The sequence below is a fragment of the Heterocephalus glaber genome, unplaced genomic scaffold, assembly GCF_053883595.1.
Source record: "Heterocephalus glaber isolate CG9 unplaced genomic scaffold, H.glaber_assembly_v1.0 deba00000809, whole genome shotgun sequence".
Lineage (NCBI taxonomy): Eukaryota > Metazoa > Chordata > Mammalia > Rodentia > Bathyergidae > Heterocephalus > Heterocephalus glaber.
The window spans coordinates 1,992,523-2,013,128 of record NW_028258163.1 but is presented as its reverse complement, the minus strand read 5'-3'; the positions used below and the strand labels follow the sequence as shown (position 1 = coordinate 2,013,128).

Below are 20,606 nucleotides of genomic sequence, written 5' to 3'. Positions count from 1 at the left end.
CCAATGTCTCTAATTTCCTATATATCCTCTCAGGTATTTTCTGCATGTAGGTATTTTATAAACTTTAAGCACATAAACTATACATTGATAGAAGCCAAGAGGAAGTCTTGAACCCTATGAGAGAAGCAGTTTGTATGATCTAACCATGCAGTCTTTCTCTCTTTTTGAGACCGGGTCTTGTTGTGTAGTTCAGGCTGACCTGGAACTCACTGTGTAGCTCCAGCTGCCCTGGAGCTCTGCCTCAGCCTCCTGAGTGCCAGGATCCCAGGTATGCACTATCATGTTTAGCTGTGACTATGAATTCCTGAGCTTTAACAAAAGAATAAGAAAAACAAGTCTTGGCCTTCTACTCTGTGACTTTATTTTCCTACTTACTGGTTGTGAACAGCTCCTCAGGTGGAGTCACCCCAAGTACGTAGTGAAAGAACAAGGCAGCACAGCGAAGGTATGGGGTGATGCCGCTTTTTAGGGAAGCCCATAGGTACCAGCCGGGGGCACTGCACCCAGTACAGCTAGGAGACAGAGTGCTTTCATCAGACCAACATTCTAGATTTGAATGAGACACAGTCCTTGTCCAAACTACAAACATTTAAATAACCTAGTACCCACTTAATTTTAAAACACTTAAAAACAGGTATTTAGCTAGCTAATATCCTCAATGTTTAAATTTCCTAGTAATTTTCTAAAGAAAACCACAAAATCTTTTTTTTTTTTGTACCAGGCATTGAACTCAGGACCTTGTGCTTGCAAGGCAGGTGCCTTAGCCGCTGAGCTAAATCCCCAGCCCCACAAAATCTTTTATTATGTAGATTTTTAAGCATAGAACTACTCTCTTCTTTTTCCTGGGAAAGATTAAAAAACAAAACAAAACACAAACCCAAAAGTAAAAAATAGTCCACCTTAAAGAATCCTGACTCTCAAAAAAGTTCACTTTTTAACATAAAGCTTCCTGAAGCTTTCTCCTTTTTGAAATGAAAGGTCTTGTAATGAAAGATGGAGAAGAAAAATTTATCAATAACTCATTGAGCCAAAAAGCAAAAAAAAAAAAAAAAAACCCAAACCCAAACCAAAACAAAACCCCAGCAACAACACAACATCAAAAACAAAAACAAAAGCACAACATCAAAAAAACCCCAAAAAACAAACCACTGAAGCAGCTTTTCTGGTTTCTGTATAAAACTTGAGAGATCGGGAGGGCAGCAAAACCACTCTGTATGATACTGTAATGTTACAACAGAGACAGCCCTGATATAAACTATGAACTTTAGTTAGTAACAATGTATCAATATTATTTTAGTTAATTGTAACAAAGGTACCGCATTTATGCAAGGTGTAGGGGAAAGGAATAAATGGGAATACTACTTCCTCTTTAATTTTTCTATAAACTGAAAAAAAAAAGACTGGTGAAGATGATAAAAAGAACTGGGCAGCACATGTTTAGCAAGGCATTCATATTGTACTTCTGGTTTTAACCTCTACACACAGGTTAAAGATATATAAATTTAAAATTATATATTAGGTACACATATGTATGAGTTACATAGTATTTATGTAATTATATATGAACATTAAAATATAAAGGCCAAAATATTTCCCATATTATTAGTAACAGTATTAAAAATCTTCTAACTTAGTTGAATGTACTAACTGTGTGGATCACTACGAAAGGATAACCCATTTTCTATTTTCTACCACATATTTAAATTCTAAATACTGATAATTATGAAAATTCTGTCCTCTTTTACCTATGTTCCCAGAACAGTTTACAAGAACTAAACATATGTCAAACTTAAGTCTAGGGCCGGGGATTTAGCTCAGTTCCACCGCCTGCCTCGCAAGCGCAAGGACCTGAGTTCGATCCCTGGTACCAAAAAAAAAACCCAAAAAAACTTAAGTCAGTCTCAGAAATAAAAATTGGCGGCTATTAATCTAACCTACTTCCTTTTACTTCAAAATAAAACAACCAAAGTAAGGTTTTTTTCACTATAAACATAACCTACAGCAAATAAAAATCATATAACAAAAGCCCTTACCAGACTTTTAAAAATTGATACTACAATGATTCCAGAGTTATACTGAACAAAGACGTGGAATTATTAAAATGAGACAGCAGTACACAGGACTAACGTATCGCTACTCACCTGCCCATATACTGGGAAATTTCTGCAAAGAAAGATGATGCAGAACGAGCCTCCTCACTATCTTCTTCAACCTGAGAAACAGGGAGTCCTGAAAAAAGAAATTTTACAAAATGAGCTTATGAATTTTTATCCAGTCTATAAATTATACCCCAATTTCACGGCTCTACAACCTTTCTGGCAACTGTCCACTTTGCCCTCTGAGTAAGTCATTGAAGTTCTCTGAACTTCAGTTTTATTGTATTAAAATGAAAGTAAAAATACTAACTTTGCTATTTATTGTGAGGGGTGATTACAGCACATTTAAATAGTACTCTGTTGTTTTAAAATGCCTTTGCTTATGCATTAATTCATCTAAAAAGTCACGATTACAATTACCCTGAATGATTCTGTCTTATGTTGGATGAATATTGCTAATTCATTAATGCGTTCTTACCAGCTTGAACCCCCTGATGCTACAGGCATGGGTGTCCCATCCTGTGCCTTGTGCCACTGGTGGCACACACAGATCTTATCACTTTAATCAGCCTGTTTACTAATAAAACTAATAAAAAGCTGCCCAATGGGACAGTCATGACTGTACCACTAGTGGTTCAAGCTGCCCAGCAGTGAGACATGCAAATTACAACCCCACAGTGAACATTTTAATTTTTGAAATAAGATCTCTTTAAGGACCTACTTTATTTTTATTTCCTTTATTTGGTATCGCAGATCGAACTTGGGACCTTGCGCTTGCAAGGCAGGCACCGGAACCACTGAGCTAAATCCCCAGCCCATTATTTCAGGTTTTTTGAGACAGGGCCTCACAATGTAGTTCAGGTCGGCCTTGAACTCACTATGTAGCCCAGGCTGGCCTCAAACTCAGTGATCCTTCTGTCTCAGCCTCCAGAGTGCCGGAATTACAGGCATGCACCACCATGCCCAGCAGGCATTCACCTTATTTTATGTACATGTGCCAACTCCTTATGAGGAATGTTGGTACCTTTTTTTCTGATACCGGGGATTGAACTTAGGACCTTGTGTATACGAGGCAGGCACAGTGCCACTGAGCTAAATCCCTAGCCCTCACCTTATTTTAAAAAGTAAAAAACATACCATGAATCCATACTAATTTTTAAAAATTCTAATGTAAAAGCTTGGGGTTGGGGGTACAGCTCAGGGTAAAGCATGTGATTAACATGCCTGAGTCTTGGGTTCAATCCCCAGAATGAAGAAACAAAACAGAATTTCCCCCCAAAAAGAGCAAGAGTTCAGTATTTATGTATGATTTTGTTTGTTCCTTTGTTTATTTGAAGTATATTTTACATACAGGCTGATCCTGGGCTACAGGGATCCTCCTGCTTCAGTCTCATGACTAAGTGGGACTATGGGCATGTACCACCACAACCAGCTGGGATAGGTTCTTAGAATTGGAAGTGGCAAATCAAAGGATAAACGAGTATGTAACTGTGCTATGTTTTATTCTACCTCCACTTAACTATTGGTCATCTAAATTATCTGAACTTTTCAGTAACCCTTATTGGTCATTACTACTCAGAGCCAGACTTCATTTTTATTAAAGACCAGACTTTAAAAGGACAATTATAATTTCAAAATGCTATATTACTCATGTATCTTCAAATGAATGTTTATTCAAAAACATTTAATGAGCACTTGCTGGGTATAGCAAAAGGTGCTAGGTATTTGAGTTCAAAGGGGAGGATTTTGAAGTTTGATTGTTCTGTACCATCAGGAAACTTAAGCTAAGGAATGAGGACAAGACAGAAAGGAGAAGCAGGAAAAAGAGTGGAACAAGAAGATATAACTGCAAATAAGTATAAAATATGATTGGAAGTGATAAATGCTACAAGGTGAACAACTTACTATTTTATCTAAAAAACAGTTTCACAGACAAGTTTAACAAAAGGTTGAAAGCAGTCAGATAGGAATAAACCTTGGAGAGACTTTATGAGTGAGGAATTTGAGGGCTGGGGATTTAGCTCAGTGGCACCATGCCTGCCTTAAGGTCCTGAGTTCAATCCATGGTAAGGGAGGGAGGTAAGGAATCTGAATAAAAGGGAAAGCAGATCCAAATAGTCTGCATATCTGCCGAGCAGACAGTTAAGTGGTGTCAGGGAATTACCACTTTCACACTTATTCTACCTTTCCCTGTTTAAATAGCATCTGTAAAGAAACAAATGAGGGGCCGGGGATTTAGCTCAGTGGTTCCTCCGCCTGCCTCACAAGCACAAGGACCCGAGTTCGATCCCCAGTACCAAAAAAAAAAAAAAGAAAAGAAACAAATGAGGCTGGGCTGTAATCTCAGCAGGCTGAGGCAGAAGGATCGTGGAGAGTTTGAGGCCAGCCTGGGCTACATAATAAGCTCAAGGTCAGCTTGAACTACATAGCAAGACCCTGTCTCAAAAAAAAAAAAGAGCCGAGGATTTAGCTCAGAAGTGCTGCCGCCTGCCTCCCAAGCGCAAGGTCCTGAGTTTGATCCCCGAAACCAAACCAAACCAAACCAAAAACTCTATTCCAACAAATGAATAACCATTCAACAAAGGACATACAGAACTTAGAAATATATAATATGATCAATCACAAGCACAATTAATTTTGCCATTAAGGCAAACGCAAATGTTACTTAGAGCCAACACCCAGAAGGTAGCTTTACCTGTGTCTATTGTAAGAAATATCTGAAGCATGTGTGCCATGGTGATCAGATGGAATAGATAAAGCTGGTTATAGGCAGAACTAATTGATGAAGGCTGCAGATCAACAGTGTCATCCCAATACAAAGCTGGGAATGCCAGCACAGCACCTACCTAATGAAGGAAAATGGACATCAACATGGGCCACGACAAAAATACCAACATGAATTATCCTCATAACCAAATATAAACGATACCAGATGCTACACTATTTTTGTGTTTTTAAAATAACTAATGTATTTTTCCTAATTATTCAACAGAATATCTTAGAATATAATGCACCATAAACAGAGGACAAATATCATCACTTGGTTATCCCTTTGCTACATTTACTTATTCCAGGTCTATGTCATGGTACTCAACTGTGTGGTTCTGAAGATTCAACACTAATCACTCAGAAGCTCAACTCTGATACACAGGCCTCAACACAGTCCAACACAATTGGAACACCTGGGGATACAGCCCAGTTATTAGCATTCTTTGCAAAGTTTCCCAGGAGGCTACAAAAGAGTCAGAGTCGACAACTACCAAGGAGAGGTCTAGATTATGAGGGATGGTGATGATGGCTCACACTATATCCAGCCACAGACTCCAGGCTCCACACTCCTTATTGCTTTCTTTGTAAAAGTAGGCTTAAAGGAATGAGATCATTACAAGGAGGGAAAAGTTCTGCAAGAAACTCAAAAGTTATCACTTGTCTACAGGTGTCCTGGGGAAGTACAGATGCACCTATAGCCCAGGACTGTTACTAAACAATTAATGGTTTTAAAATAGCTCGTACTGTCAAGTTAAGAAAAGGGGAGAGGGAAAGAAAGAATAATGCAGAATCAGAAAAAGTTTGCTTGTATATATGAGATGTGATAAAAAATGTTGTGAATATCTGAATGAAAACATGTATTATTGTTCAAAGACATGTTGGCATTAATCCGCCTGAAAATACTCTCACTTTGGACACAGTTATCATTCTTGCCCCTTTCTGAAGCAGGTCTGGGAAGTCCTTCATGAGTATCTTTAGTGGAACTGTTGTGGCTGTTTGATATCCTGAATTGATTCAAAATGCTAACCTTTTAGGGTCATTTTGACTTTGGGGAAGAGGCACAAGCTGCATTGTGCCAGATCTGGTGAATGAGGTAGATAAGGACACACCAGTGTTTTTACCAGCCTGCCTTTCTGTCGGATGGCACTCGGCAGCAGTATTCAGCACATTTTTGATCACACCTTGAAAAGACACTCATGAAAGAGTACTTCCAGGACTGCTTCAGAAAGATGGCAAGAATGATGGGATAATTATGTCCGAAATGAGGTGAAGTAATTTTATGGGGATTAATGGCAATGTGTCTTTTACTTTGATAAATATTTTTTACATGTAAATATCCCCTATATATTTTATCACCCCTTTCACACCAATTAATATAATCAACCAGATCAAGACCAATTAGAAAGTAAAAGGCAATTATGCTTTCATTTTATTTATTTATTTATTTTATTTATTTATTTTTTTGGTACCGGGGATCGAACTCGGGACCTTGCGCTTGCGAGGCAGGTGCCGGAACCACTGAGCTAAATACCCGGCCCTGCTTTCATTTTTAAAGTATTTTGATGGTCTCAGTCAAATCTATACCTATTTATAAACAGAATGGAAAAGAGACCAAACTTTATAGAATTTATAATCTTGAAGAGAATATAATTTTGAATGAAGAAAACACACGCAAAATTATAAATGTGATGACTTCAAAAAATTTTACTGAACACTTACCAAAACATGAAATAGATCTATAGATAGAAGGCATGGTGTATCTTCTGATCTTAGGTTCGGAAGCACAACTGAAATAAACAAAAAGTAAACATAATTCAGTCAGTAGGATGGCAATGTAGTCAAATAAAATGCAAGGTAGAAGCATGTAAAGGGAAAATTTAAAGAGCTTATAAAATACCAAAACTAGTATATCATACCTTCAAGATACAAGAACCATAATAAAGCATAAACTGAACTGAATAAAGGCTATTAGAAAGCCTTCAATATAATTTAAGAATTGAAAAAAAAAATCTCGGAGTAAAAGGTGAATGAATTAGAATAAGTGAAAAAGAGATTGTTAAAGAAACACTTGCTAGGCTAGGGGTTTAGCTCAGTGGTACAGCACATGCTTAAATGTGTGAGGACCTGGTTTCAATTTCCAGCAGCACTCCCTTCTCCAAAATGCTAAATCAGTAAGAAGAGTTGCTTTTATAAAAGCAACTATTACTTTCTCCCCTACTTCTATTATTTCTTCCCCTCACTGCATATTTATAAATGTTCTGTAATACATATTATGTGAACAGATTTGTGGTGGGGAGCAGGGAGAATATGCAAAGCAGTGTAGGTAAAATGAAGATACAGAATCTCCTTCAGAATGAAATAGATAATGGTTTAGGCGGACTGACGATGTGGAGGACATGGAGACAGTGCAAAAGCATTCATCTTTCAAATATAGCCATCTCTAAGAAAAGGTAAACAGTCCAGGAGTCAGGGAAAGAGTGGCAAGGAAATAAAATAAAGAAGTCGAGAGGCCGGGGATTTAGCTCAGTGGTTTTGCTGCCTGCCTCACAAGCACAGGGTCCTGAGTTCGATCCCCAGTACCAAAAAAAGAGAGAAAAGTCGATGCAACAGGATTGGTTTTGTATATATAAAAATGGAAGAAAAGAATGAATTACACCACAGCAAAGCTATTATTTTAAAAAGTGAGCTGGGTGTGGTAGTGCATCGCTGTAATCCCAGCACTTGGGAGGCTAAAACCGGAGGATGGAGAGTTTGAGGCCAGCCTGGGCTACACAGTGAGTTCAAGGCCTGCCCCTGCCTGGACTACATAGCAAGACCCTATCTAAAAAAAATTTTTTTTAAATTAGGAGGGAAGATAGGAGGAAAGACACTTCCTCCTCTCTCTCCCTCTCTCCCTCTTTTCCAATACTGGGGATCAAACTCAGGACCTTCTGCTTGCATGGCAGGCATGGAGCCACTGAGGTAAATCCCTGCCCGTCTTTTTTTTTTCACTTTTGAGACAGGGTCTTCCTATGTAGTTCAGATTGGTATTGAACTCAGTATGTATCCCAGGCTGGCTCCAACTTGCAGTGATCCTCTTGCTTTGGCTTCCAGAGTGCTGAGATTACAGGTGTGTGCTACCACACCTGGCTAGACGATGTCAATTTTTAAACATTAATTCCAAGGTTAAGATCATGGACTTTTAAATCGGACTGAAATGAGTTTATACAGTATTGGCTGAGAATATCTGCATAAGGAAGTGTCTTAACTTCTCTAAGTACATAGTATTTATGAAGCTGTTGAGAGGTTCACTGATATATGTATTTTAAAGATCCCAAGCTTGGCATACAGTAACCACTCACTAAGTGTGATTAATATTGGCTCTATTAAATAAACTTAAATGACCACAGGGTTTTGCCATTAACTAGCTGGGTGGCTCTGAGCAGTCACTTGCCATTTCTAGGTCTCACCTCCTCATAGTGAACATTTTCAAAGCTGAGTATGGTGGCACATGCCTGCCATCCCAGCACTCTGGAAAGCTGAAACAGGATTGTAAGTGTGAGCCCAGACAGGGCAACTTAGTGACTTAGTGAGAGCCTGTCTCAAAATAAAAAATAACAAAGGGCTGGGATGTAGCTCAGGGTGAAGTTCCTGGGTTCAGTCCCCAAGTACCACCCTAAAAAACAACAAATTCAGTATATTTTTGATATATATGTATATTTTTAGCACATCCACAAGACTATTTTATTTCCTTCTCTGCGCTACAACTTGCTTTACTCTTATGACACTTAACTCCAACCGCTTGAACTGATTCCCACCACCTTCTTAGTTACTGGACTACTCCATCATTGAATTTTCTTACAGATAGCTCTGAAACTTTTTTTTCTGGTTACTGAAAATATGTATTTTAAAATTCCTTTGAAATCAGAAGTCAGTTTTGGCAGGCATATTTTTATTTTATTTACTGTTTAAAGACCATCCTTTTATGCTAAATTAAATATATCAGTAAAGTTTATGCAATAAAGTAGGAAAAATATAGACTTTATGGTAAGGCCTGGGCTCAAATATTAGTTCTGCTTCATCCTAGGTTTATGACCATGGGAAAGTCATCTAACTTCCCTGGGCCTCCCATCTGGCATCAGAAGTGGGGATGAACAGGAATAATGAGGACTCGAGGAAATGCGATTGTACAATAAGATCAGAGCACAGTGTCCAGCACAGACAGCAGTGGGCACTGTTATTGGCGCTGCAAATCAACAGATTAAAATAATATTCATTACCTTACACACAAAATAGCTCTTTATTTTTGAATTTTTTTCTCTCAAATTTTCTGTTATTCATTTAGTTCATCCTAGCCCACGTCCTTTCTTAATTCCTGAATTATATCCAGGTACATACGCTACTTCTAATTTTCCCTTCCTTCAACTCAAACCTAAATATAATATCAAGTTAGCTTTACAAAACATTGCTCAAAACTTCAAAACCTCCCAAATACCTAAAGAATAAAGTTCAAACTTCTTCTTTTTTTTTTTTTTGGACCGAGGATTGAACTTGGGTACTTCTGCTTGGGAGGCAGGCGGCGGAACCACTGAGCTAAATCCCCAGCCCCTAAAGTTCAAATTTCTTGTTGAGGTATTTAAGATCCTGTGATTTTTATCAAAATGAATTCATGCTTCTCTATGTAGGTACAGATACTCCTGCCAACTTGTTTCTTTGAATGTATCACATGCTTTCTGAACCCCTCCATCTCCATTCAGATGTGCCCTGCCCTTGGAACACTGTCTCTGCTCTTCTCAGCTTACCTATGATGCACCCTTCAAGGCTCATTCGAATCCTACCCCGCTAGAGGAGGTAAAAGCAGATCCCCACAACGCTCTCCTCCTTGCCTCAATTTTTTTATTTTTTTGGTACCAGGGATCCCCTGAAGTCACTATGTAGCCCAGGCTGGCCTCGAACTCTTGGTGATCCTCCTGCCCCAGCCTCCCAAGTGCTGGGATTACAGGCGTGCACCACCATGCTGGGTTCCCTTGCCTCAGTTTTTAAACTCAGTATTTGTGAAACACACACCTGGCATTTGGTTATTTATAATGTGCAGATTTATAAAGGTTCTGCTTTCATTCATTTTTTTGGTCTTATCATGGAAGTGACCATATTTTATACTTCTTTCTATAGTTCATGGTCCCAACACTTTTACTGTTAATTAGAAATTATTGGGGGCCAGGGATGTAGCTCAGTGGCGCTGCACCTGCCTTGGAAGTACAAGGTCCTGAGTTTGATCCCCAGTGCCAAAAAAAATTAAATAAAAGAAATTATTAGCACTAAGCAGTGATAGTCATTTTAGTCTCTGTCCTCTGTGATGCTGTTAGTTTCCTGCTTTGATGTTTGCTTTGAGTTATTTTAAACATTATAAACCCCATAATGTACAGCAAGTGCAAAGCAGTGGGATTATCTGGAAATCCTAAGTAAATCAGTGTCTAAATTAGGGTTGAAATGAAAGAGATGGCTAAAGATTTTTTTTTTTTTGGTACCGGGAATCGAACTCGGGTCCTTGCTTTTGCACAGCAGGCAGCGAAACCACTGAGCTAAATCCCTGGCCCCAAGATAGCTAAAGATTAAAAAACAAAATAGTAATGTATAAATAGGATAAACTGTTTGATCACAGAAATGGGTCCTAAGAACAAAGACAGGCATGTGTAACATATAGAAAGTTTTGAGCCTATAAAATTGATTTAAAAAAAAGAAAATAAAAAAAATAGCAGAAAGAAAGAAAAAAAGGAAAAACTTTTAAGTGTATGGCTGCTAGGAGAACAAATTCAATTTTAGATTCCTAATAGATGAGCTAATTCAGGAAATAATTGGAAGTTAATTTGAAAATATGAAAGCTGAGCACATAAAGTTCTGCTGAGAGCGGGGCAGCAGCCTTGGACAGAGCTGTGGAGTCCCTACATTACCAGAGTGGGCAGAAAGCCACTTAAGAGCTTCCTACGGTCTCATGAGGGTTAACGAGGAAGAAAGTTTCCTGCCTCCACAGATTTTCAAGGTAAAGAAGCTGCTCAATTTTGTTTGGAAAGAGTGACCACTAGGTTAGCTAGCAGAAAACTATTCCTAGCTTTAAAGCTTAAAAAAACCTAAATAACTCTTATTCCATAGAACTGTATCTGGGAAGTGTAAGCTGCATCCTCCTATCCATGACATTCTAGATTTAAGAACAAATCAAATTACAAAGTTTGGGTTCAGAGGAGCCTTTGTTATATGGTTTAAATACCTAAATGGAAATGCATGTCACCAAACTCAACCAAAGTCATTCTCCATCCATGGAACCTTGCGTCCTTTTTACGTTTGTATGAATTGAGAGTATCATATGAGCTCTTAAGTAAATTTCTAGCTTGTTAGAATGCAAGAAAACCAGCAAAATTAAATATATTTTAAAATGGTCTAAGTCATTTTCTCCTTTCTAAATAAATTGGGGAAACACAAATGTTAATGGTTGTGGATTCTGGTTCAATAACCTAGATAGGTAAAGGAATATAGGCTGAAAACATTTTGAAAATACCTGATTTTTAAAATAAGATTGCAAGTATTATAGGGCCGCTATGCATTTTATTTATTTTTGGTAAGACTCTTGTAGTCAGTAAGATTTTACTAGTGCTCAAAATGAGAACAGCATGTTACTTCCTAATAAAATACACTGCCAGAAATGCAGTAGAAAAATACACCACTATAATTCAGAAAAGACTCTACCTGATAGAAGACGAACCAGATGTTTCTGTATCAGGACCTGAGAACAGGTAACCCTCTGTGCAACTGCATACTGCATTAATGCTTTCAGACCATTGTGCTAGATTGTAAGAAAGGGGAAAATAAAATTATAAGATTATCACTATACAAAAACAACCCTGATCTGTCAGAATTAGTTAGAGTCACTAAAGATTTTACATTCTAATTATAGCCTTCTTTTTTTGAGAGAGTCTCACTGTGTAGCCCAGGCAGGCCTCAAACTCACACTTCTGTCTCAGTCTCCGGAGTGATGGGATTACAGGTGTACACCTAACTACAGTATTCTTGATACCCAAAAAGTTTTATGATCTTACTAAACTTACTTTCTCATGACAAAGTAGTATTAAAGCTATATCATCTCAGTTCTCATTTAAGCACTCATTTTGTCCAGCATCAACTTATTAAACATCTGGACTTATTCTATTGAGACTGTGCAAATGTATTTCTAAAAAGATGGTAAGAAAATTTCCGAGCCACTGAAATGTATCTTCTGTTTCTCAAAAAACAGGATGGAAACTACAGGGAAGTACACTAAGGACTATTAGTCTCCTGTGCCAGCTGTCAGAAAAATAAGAGGGAGCCAGGCACGGTGGTGCATGCCTGTAAGCAGCACTTGGAAGGCAGAGGCAGGAGGATTACTATGAATTCGAGGCCAGCCAGAGCTACATGGTGAGTTTAAGGGCAGGCTGAACTATGTAGTGAGACCCTGTCTCAAATAAGCAAGAGAGGGGAGGGGAGGAGGAAAGGGCTAGAAGAGATATGGTCTAGAAATCTCTCAGTTGCCTCTTTTGTCTCCATGAGGCTAATGAGCATACTTCTTGAGGACCATTTTCCATAGCTGCCTGTGTCACAAGGCTTAGGCCTGAGGCAGGAGAACACTCCTGGGCATCAAGGAGTCACGACGTAATTTCACTCTTGAATTCAGTGTGATGATTTGGGTAGAGGTAAGCCAGCATCAACACTCATTGTTATAGGACAGTGCAAAAGCAGCGAGGCAGAAAAACCACGGAGACACCAGGCTACTATTTGGCAATGGGCAGAGAGGGGGAAAGGTAAGTATCACCTGACTGTGTGAAACACATTTAGCCACTAACCCTGAATAAGCTTTTCAAGTGCACAACAGTGACCATTCAGTTTTTCATGAAATTCAAGCAGCTCTTTTTGCCCTAAAGAATTCTGCTACTCTTTAAAAATAAAGTTTTTTTTTTTTAAAACAAAGATAAATTAACTGTGCAATTCCTTAAAAACAAAAACACTGTCCCATAGTGTGAATCTTGCTGGAATATACATACCTGCCTATTTTGAAGAGCTCCAAAAAGAGGTTTTCCTTCATCTCCCAAGAGGTTTTCTTAAAGTATAAAAAAACCATAAAAATGATAAATCCAGAGTACTGCTACAATTGTATACTATTCTTAGTTTCTATTATATGTTCTTTAATTATATTTTTGATCAGATGATTTGCACTTTTCCCCTTCAAAGTCGATGCCAAAATTTTCCATTTTTTGAGAGAATTTTAGAAAACCAAATGTAGGCAATTTACAAATTACTCTACAAATAATACAGATCCTGCGGCAATTTATAAAGAATGTGTGGAGCTGGGTGTGGGCATGCATGCCTGTGATCCCAGCACTCCAGGAGGATCACCATGGGTTCGAGGCCATCCTGGGCTAAATAGTGAGTTCAAGGCCAGCTTAAACTTCACAGCAAGACCCTGTCTCAAAAAACAAAAACAACAAAATAACAGCAACAAAAGAAGAATGTTTGGGAAAAACATGGCAGACTGGTTTGGTTTTTCTTCTTAACTTATCTTTATGTAAAAACATTTTAAAAAGTATTTTTTGTATATAAATATAATCTAGGGCCCAAGATTTAGCTCAGTGGTGCTGCTGCCTGCCTTGCAACTGCAAGGTCCCAAGTTTGATACCCGCCCCCCCCAATATATATATCCTATTTTCTTCAAAATGTGTAAGTAATTTTATTGCTCTTTTAAGTAAAGTTCAAAAATAATTAGGACAGATTTATAAAAAAAGAAGATGAAATTAAAAATATAAAAACAATGAAATTTAAAATACATTTTGGTTTTTTTGTCATGGTATTTATTCTTAAAGTAATTTCATTTTCATTGATCCTTGGCAGTAGATATCACTGAACACAGAAAGCTTATTTTCTGGCTTTTTTTTTTTTTTAATCTCTGAATGAACAGTAATAAAGGATCCTCAACTATTTTCTTATGCCAACATATCCTGTATATTTTTCATCATCTCCAAGGAGAATAAGATAAGTTAGATGGAAATACACTAAGAATAAATAGATTTCACCACAATAATAACTATGTGAGAGAACATATTTGTTAACTAGCTTGGCTGAACTTTTCCACAATGTATACACTGTTTTTCAAAACATTATGTTGTGGGGACTAGGGATGTAGCTCAGTGGCACCATGCCTGCCTAGCAAGGTCCTGAGTTTGATCCCTGGTACCGCAAAAACAAAACAAAACAAAACAAAACAACACCATTATGTTGTACCCAGTTACAATTTCAGTTGTCAACTAAAAACCAAAGAAATTATGTCTCCTCATTGGGAAAAAAAAACTATACCAAAGATAAGATAATATTATACTAATCAAACAGAATCCAATTACTAGACTACAGCACATGTGAAAAAATTCGGTATGATCTCCAGTGAATTTCTCATCTCCTTTGTGATAAAACCACGACCCTTTTTTTTCCCTTAAATTCTTTTATCGGTACATTTTAGGTATATAATATGTTTATCATTGGGTGCTTGTACCTGTACATGATGTATCTTAGTTCTTATTTTTTTCCCCATTACCTCTGTGCCCTTCACCCCCTCCACCTTTCCCTATTTCCATAGATTTCGTTTCCATGTTTTTCTTTTCTCATAATTTTTCCTTTCCGTTCTTCCCTTTCCTCTTCCGCTCCCACCACCCCTACACCTGTGGAACTTTTCCTATTTCAAATTATCAATTACTCGTTTTAATCATTTTCATCCTTATTTACACTTTCAGTTTCTCACACTAGAGAAACTATTTGGTATTTACACGTGTGTCCTATTTATTTCACTTAAGAGTATGGCCTCAATATGCATCCATTAGCTATAAATGTCTCTAGTTTCTCGTTCTTTATGGCTGAGTAGTATTCCATTTTATCTTTATCCAAGTCTCCAGTTGATGGGCACTTGGGCTGTTTCCAAGCTTTAGCTGTTACAAACTGTGCTGCTATGAACATGGGTGTAGATATATCACTGTGGTATGATTCTTTTAATTCTTTGGGGAAGATACCCAAAGCAAGGGAATAGCTGGGTCAAATGGGACCTCTAGCCCTAGTTCTTTGAGGTATCTGCATAAGGATTTCCACAGTGGTTGCACCAGTCTGCACTCCCACCAACAATGGAGAAGGGTTTCTGTCTCCCCACAACCCCGCCAGCATTTGTTATTGGTTGATTTCTTGATAGCAGCCATTCTTTCTGGGGTGAGGTGGACTCTCAGTGTTGTTTTCATCTGCATGTCTCGAACGACCAGTGATGTTGAACATTTTTTCATATATTTATTTGCTGCTTTTACTTCATTGAGAAATGTCTGTTCATTTCAGATGCCCATTTTTGAATTAGGTCTTCGAATTTGGGAGGGGGTCTGATTTTTTTCAATTCTTTATATATTCTACATAGTAGATCTTTGTTTGAGGTACAGCTGCTAAAAATTTTTTCCCACATTGTAGGTTGTCTCTTAGCTCTGTTGGTGGTTTCCCTTGCAGTGCAGAAACTTTTTAATAAGGTGAGATCCCAGTTGTTGATTCTTTGTGTTAGTTCCCGTGCTACTGAGGTTTTGTTCATAAAGTCTTTTCCTATGCCAACATCTTCAAGAGTTCCACCTAACTTATCTTCCAGCAAGTTTAGTGTTTGTCTTAATATTTAGATCTTTAATCCACTTCGATTTTAGTTTAGTGCATGGTGATAAGTACGGGTCTAGTTTTAATCTTTGGCAGGTTGAAATCCAGTTTTTCCAACACCATTTATTAAATAGGCTATCTTTCCTCCAATGAGGGTGATTGGCTGGTGAGTATGTCTGAAGTTGTTTCTGCATCTTCTAATCTATTCCACTGATCCTCAGGTCTGTTTCTTTACTAGTACTGTGCTGTTTTTATTACAGTAGCTTTTTAGTATAGTTTCAAGTTGGGGATTGTGATACCCCCAGCCATGTCTCTGTTGCCTAGAATTGCTTTTGCTATTCTAGGTCTCTTATGGTTCCAAATGAATTTTTGCATTGTTTTTTCTAGCTCTGTGAAGTACATTGTTGGAATTTCAATCGGCATTGCATTAAATCTATATAGTAGTTTTGGAAGTATGGCCATTTCACTATATTGGTTCTTCCTACCCAGGAACAAGGGATGTCTTGCCATTTTCTTATATCCTCCTTGAACTCCTTTTTCAGAGTGCTGTAGTTTTCAGTGTAGAGGTCTTTTGCTTCCTTTGTTAGACTGACTCCTAGATATTTCATTTTTTTGGATGCTATTGTAAAAGGGGGTTTTCCAAATTTCTCTCTCAGTGAGTCTGCTATTTGTGTATAAGAGGGCTATTGTTTTTTGAGTGTTGACCTTATATCCAGCTGCTTTACTGAATCTGTCAACTACGTCTAGAAGTCTTTTGGCCGCATTTTTGGGGTCTTCTATGGAAAGTATCATATCATCAGCGAATAATGACAGTTTAACTTCTTCCTTTCCTATCTTTATTCCTTTTATTTTTTTTTTCTAATTGCTGTGGCTAATGTTTCCAGAACAGTATTGAACAGGAGTGGTGATAGTGGGCATCCTTGTCTTGTTCCTGATTTTAGCGTGAAAGTTTTTCAGTTTTTGACCATTTAGTATGATGTTGGCTGTTGGTTTTTCATAGATAGCTTTAATCAGGTTGAGATAAAGACCTTCTATTCCAATTTTCTGTAGGGTTTTTTTTATCATAAATGGGTGTTGGATTTTGTCAAATGCCTTTTTTGCGTCTATTGAGATGATCATATGGTTTTTGTCCTTGACTCTGTTAATATAGTGTATTACATTTCTTGAATTACGAATGAACCATCCTTGCATCCCTGGGATAAATCTGACTTGGTCAGGGTGTATGATCTTCTTGATGACCCTCTGTATTCTGTTTGCCAGTATCTTGTTGAGGATTTTTGCATCTATGTTCATTAGGGACATTCGCCTGTAGTTCTCTTCCCTGGTTTTGGAATCAAAGTAATGCTAGCTTCCAGGAATGAACTTGGAAGCCTTGCTTCCCTTTCAATTTCCTTCATGAGTTTAAAAAGTAATGGCATTAGTTCTTCTTTAAATGTCTTGTAGAATTCCACAGTGAAGCCATCAGCACCTGGACTTTTCTTTGTTGGTAAATTTTTTATTACATTTTCAGTTTCACTCATTGTAATTGAGGTGTTTAGAATTTCTATATCTTCTTCATTTAACTTTGGCAATTCATAAATCAAAGAATCTGTCCATTTCTTCTGTGTTTTCTGTTTTATTAGAGTACAGGTTCTCGAAGTAGGTATTGATGATCCTCTGGATTTTTGCTGGGTCTGTTGTGACTTCACCTTTTTCGTTAATTGCATAGATTTGAGCCTTTTGTTTACTTTTTTTGATAAGGTTGGCTAAAGGCTTATCAATTTTATTTATTCTTTTGAAAAACCAACTCTTTGATTCATTAACTTTTTGTATCATTCTCTTAGTCTCCATTGCATTGATTTCTGCTGTGATGTTTATAATTTCCTCTCTTGTATGAGCTTTGGGTTTGTTATGCTCTTCTTCTTCTAGGAGCTTGAGGTTCTGCATTAGGTTATTTATCTGAGTTCTCTCTGTTTTCCTTCCATTTTTGGGGGGGGGGGGTACTGGGCATTGAACTCGGGACCTTGCACTTGCGAGGCAGGTGGCAGAACCACTGAGCTAAATCCCCGGCCCTCTGTTTTCCTAATATGGGCATTCACTGCTATGAATTTCTCACGTAGAACTGCTTTCATTGTGTCCCATAGATTCCCGTATGTTGTACTGACACTTTCATTTACTTGTAGAAACTGTTTAATTTCTTCTTTAATTTCCTCTGTGACCCATTGGTTGTTCAGGAGGGTGTTATTCAATTTCCATGTGTTTGTGGGAGTTTTGCGGTTTCTTATGTTATTGATCTCCAATTTTATTGCACTATGGTCTGATAATATACACGGGGTAACTTCAGTTCTTTTACATTTACTTAGACATGTCCTATGAGCTAGCATGTGGTCTATTTTGGAGAATGACCCATGTGCAGCTGAAAAGAATGTGTATTCTGATTTTGTGGGGCCATGACCCTTTTTAAATGTTCAAGGCCTGAATATAAATGCCTGATTCCTAATGCTTGTCTTCCCAAAGACAGCTGATTAAATACTGTTTAAGGATTGTTACATTTCTCAATAATTTGTTTAAAAAAAAACCCAATTTGTTCAGATTCTATTATATTTAAATCTCATTTTTCCTACTTCTCATTTTATTTACTCAAGGTAAATATAAACCAGTGTATTATGCTATATTCACAATTTAAGTCCAAATTAAGTTTGGAAGTGACTCATAAAATCTGTTCAGAGAATGATGTAGGAAGGCTTTGGGGGAAAAGTGGCTTTATGCCACATAATTCAAATTATGAAATAATGTATTGTTACAAAAATATATACAGTAAAGAAAATACAGCACACCCCATTAAAAACTACTGCTAAAGTTATATATTGGAAAAAGGAGAGTTAAAGTGGCTTAAAGATGATGTGAGAGAATTATTGTTCTTAATGTCTTCTGTAGAGCATTATATCTTATAATTGTAATGAGCAAACAGGCTAATTTAAAAACCTAAGAGTTCAGGCAGGGTAGGGCATACCTGCAATCCCAGTTACATGGGAGCCCGAGGTAAGAAGTTCAAGATCAGCCTAGGCAATTTAGTGAGATCCTGAAAAGGGCAGGGGTTGTAGCTCAGTAGTACAAGCATGTGTAAGGTCCTGGATTCAAATCCCCAGTAGCAGAAAAAAACAACAAGAACAAGAAGATAAAAACAAAAATGCAAGAGATGCTTCTCTGTTTTGCTTTTCTAAGGGAAATTTCCCATAAAGAAAAGATTTTTTTTTTTTTTTTTTTAGACAAGGTCTCACTGTGTAGTTCATGGTGGCCTTGAAGTCACTGTGTAGCCCAGGATGGCCTTCAGTTTGCAGCAATCTTCCTGCCTCAGCCTCCCAAGTACTGGGATTACAGGTGTGAGCCACCATGCCCAGCCCTAAAAAAGATTTTGAAAGATGGCTTCCTTGCAGGCATGGTTAGTTTCTGTTTGCTAATCTGTCTCTCCTGATCACCTCAGACTTTCCCCTTTTCTGGTAATATTTTTTAGGTGATTCTGGTTTCCATAATTCTCTTGAAGTACATAAGAAAAATTCCTGTAAATTTCTGAATTGAGGGCCAGGGATTTAGCTCAGTGGTTCTGCCACCTGCTTTGCAAGTGCAAGGTCCCAAGTTGAATCCCCAGCACCAAAAACAAAAAAATTCTGAATTAAGATGTATATATAGAGATATAAATTATTTTGAGATGGGGTCTTGCTATATAGTTTAGGATGGCCTTGAACTCACTATGTAACCTAGGCTGGCCTCAAATTCACAGTGATCCTTCTGCCTCATCCTCTTAAGTGCTGGGATTATAGATACGTGCCATCCTGCCTTGCCTAGCTTGATTTGCCAATTATTTTTTTAATCTTTCTTCTAGTGTGGAAAATATGCCACTTTTGCCTACAGCATGCTTTGTGTTATCCCTTTAAAATGCTTTTTTTTTTTTGACATTTAAAAAAATTATATGTTTGCAGTACATAATGATTACATTTATTGTGGGGAATTGGTACGGGTACATAACACATCTCAATTCTTTTTTTCCCCCTTCTCCTCCACCCTCTGTGCCCCTCCCCCTTCATTAGCATCAAACTACTTTTATGTTGCCTATGGCTATTATGGTAGTTAAAAAGAGATCAGTGTAAAAAATTCTCAGACTTAATGGGAACCAGATTACACTAATATACTGAAATAATACACTAATATACTGAAATATACTAGTAGGCCTAGAAGCAAGTAAAATTATTCTATGCCATTGGGAAAAAAGAAAAAAAAATTGGTCAATCAGTGTTAATTTTGTTTCATAGAAACATACAAATCACTTTAGAGGTCTTACCAATTGCCTGGACAGTGAAAGCACACGTGCTCCAGGTCATCATGGGGACTCGAGGATCCATTTCATCAGGAGGCACTTTCAGTCCAATTCTATACACTGTTGTGGCAAAGAGAATGACCATTTCCTTGATACTATTAGAATACTTGATCCTAAAAATAAAACAAGAAAAAATTATATAATAATTTAGTAAAGGAGATCAACTCCATGCTTGTGGATTCCACACCCTGGTTTCAGCTACCTGCCAACTCCAAACTGGCTCTGCATTTTGCTTCCCCTTGCAAGGGGCAGCAGAGGTGCCAACCAACCAACCAGATTGTGGGCAAGGCCAACGCCTGGGAACAGAAGAGGTGATGACACAGCAAGCCACCGCCAGGCCACAACCATCTGCAAACTCCAAGCGGCTTTACATTTTGCTTTCCCTTGACACAGGGCAGCAGAGGTACAAACTAACTAACCAACCTGATCCTGGATGAGGCAAATGCTCAGAAAGAAGGTAAGCACGAAGCGCCAGCCCAGACTCAGGGAAAAAGTATAAACCTTGCTGGTAGCTTCAGAGATTTCAGTATTACCTTCCAAAAGTGACTGGGTGAGAGACTACCACTGGAGACTGCTGCACGAAGGGTGCAGGTTAGACACAGACCCCTGAGAAGTTAAGCTCAGGCTCGGTAGGACATGGGCCCTGCCCTCCACAGTGACATAACAGGCCCAGTGAGTGTGTACCTTCAGTTTAGCAGTCTGCTTGAACCCATGTACCATGG

The 20,606-nt window shown here is 38.0% G+C and overlaps 1 protein-coding gene across 5 annotated transcripts in view; it reads right to left on the bottom strand.

Annotated features, from left to right (window-relative positions):
• Positions 1-20,606, bottom strand: part of Ubr1 (ubiquitin protein ligase E3 component n-recognin 1) — a 190,835-nt gene that overhangs the window by 20,688 nt on the left and 149,541 nt on the right. For all 5 annotated transcript variants that reach the window (XR_002388329.2, XM_021241737.2, XM_013078437.3 and 2 more), the window contains 7 exons: positions 19,849-19,997; positions 12,914-12,969; positions 11,586-11,682; positions 6,585-6,652; positions 4,792-4,942; positions 2,142-2,229; positions 376-512 (listed from right to left, as the gene is read on the bottom strand). Coding sequence is in view for 4 of the 5 variants with exons in the window: in XM_021241737.2 (XP_021097396.1) it covers positions 376-512; positions 2,142-2,229; positions 4,792-4,942; positions 6,585-6,652; positions 11,586-11,682; positions 12,914-12,969; positions 19,849-19,997 (746 nt within the window). In the remaining variant the exon portion in view is untranslated. The remainder of the gene's footprint in view (positions 1-375; positions 513-2,141; positions 2,230-4,791; positions 4,943-6,584; positions 6,653-11,585; positions 11,683-12,913; positions 12,970-19,848; positions 19,998-20,606) is intronic.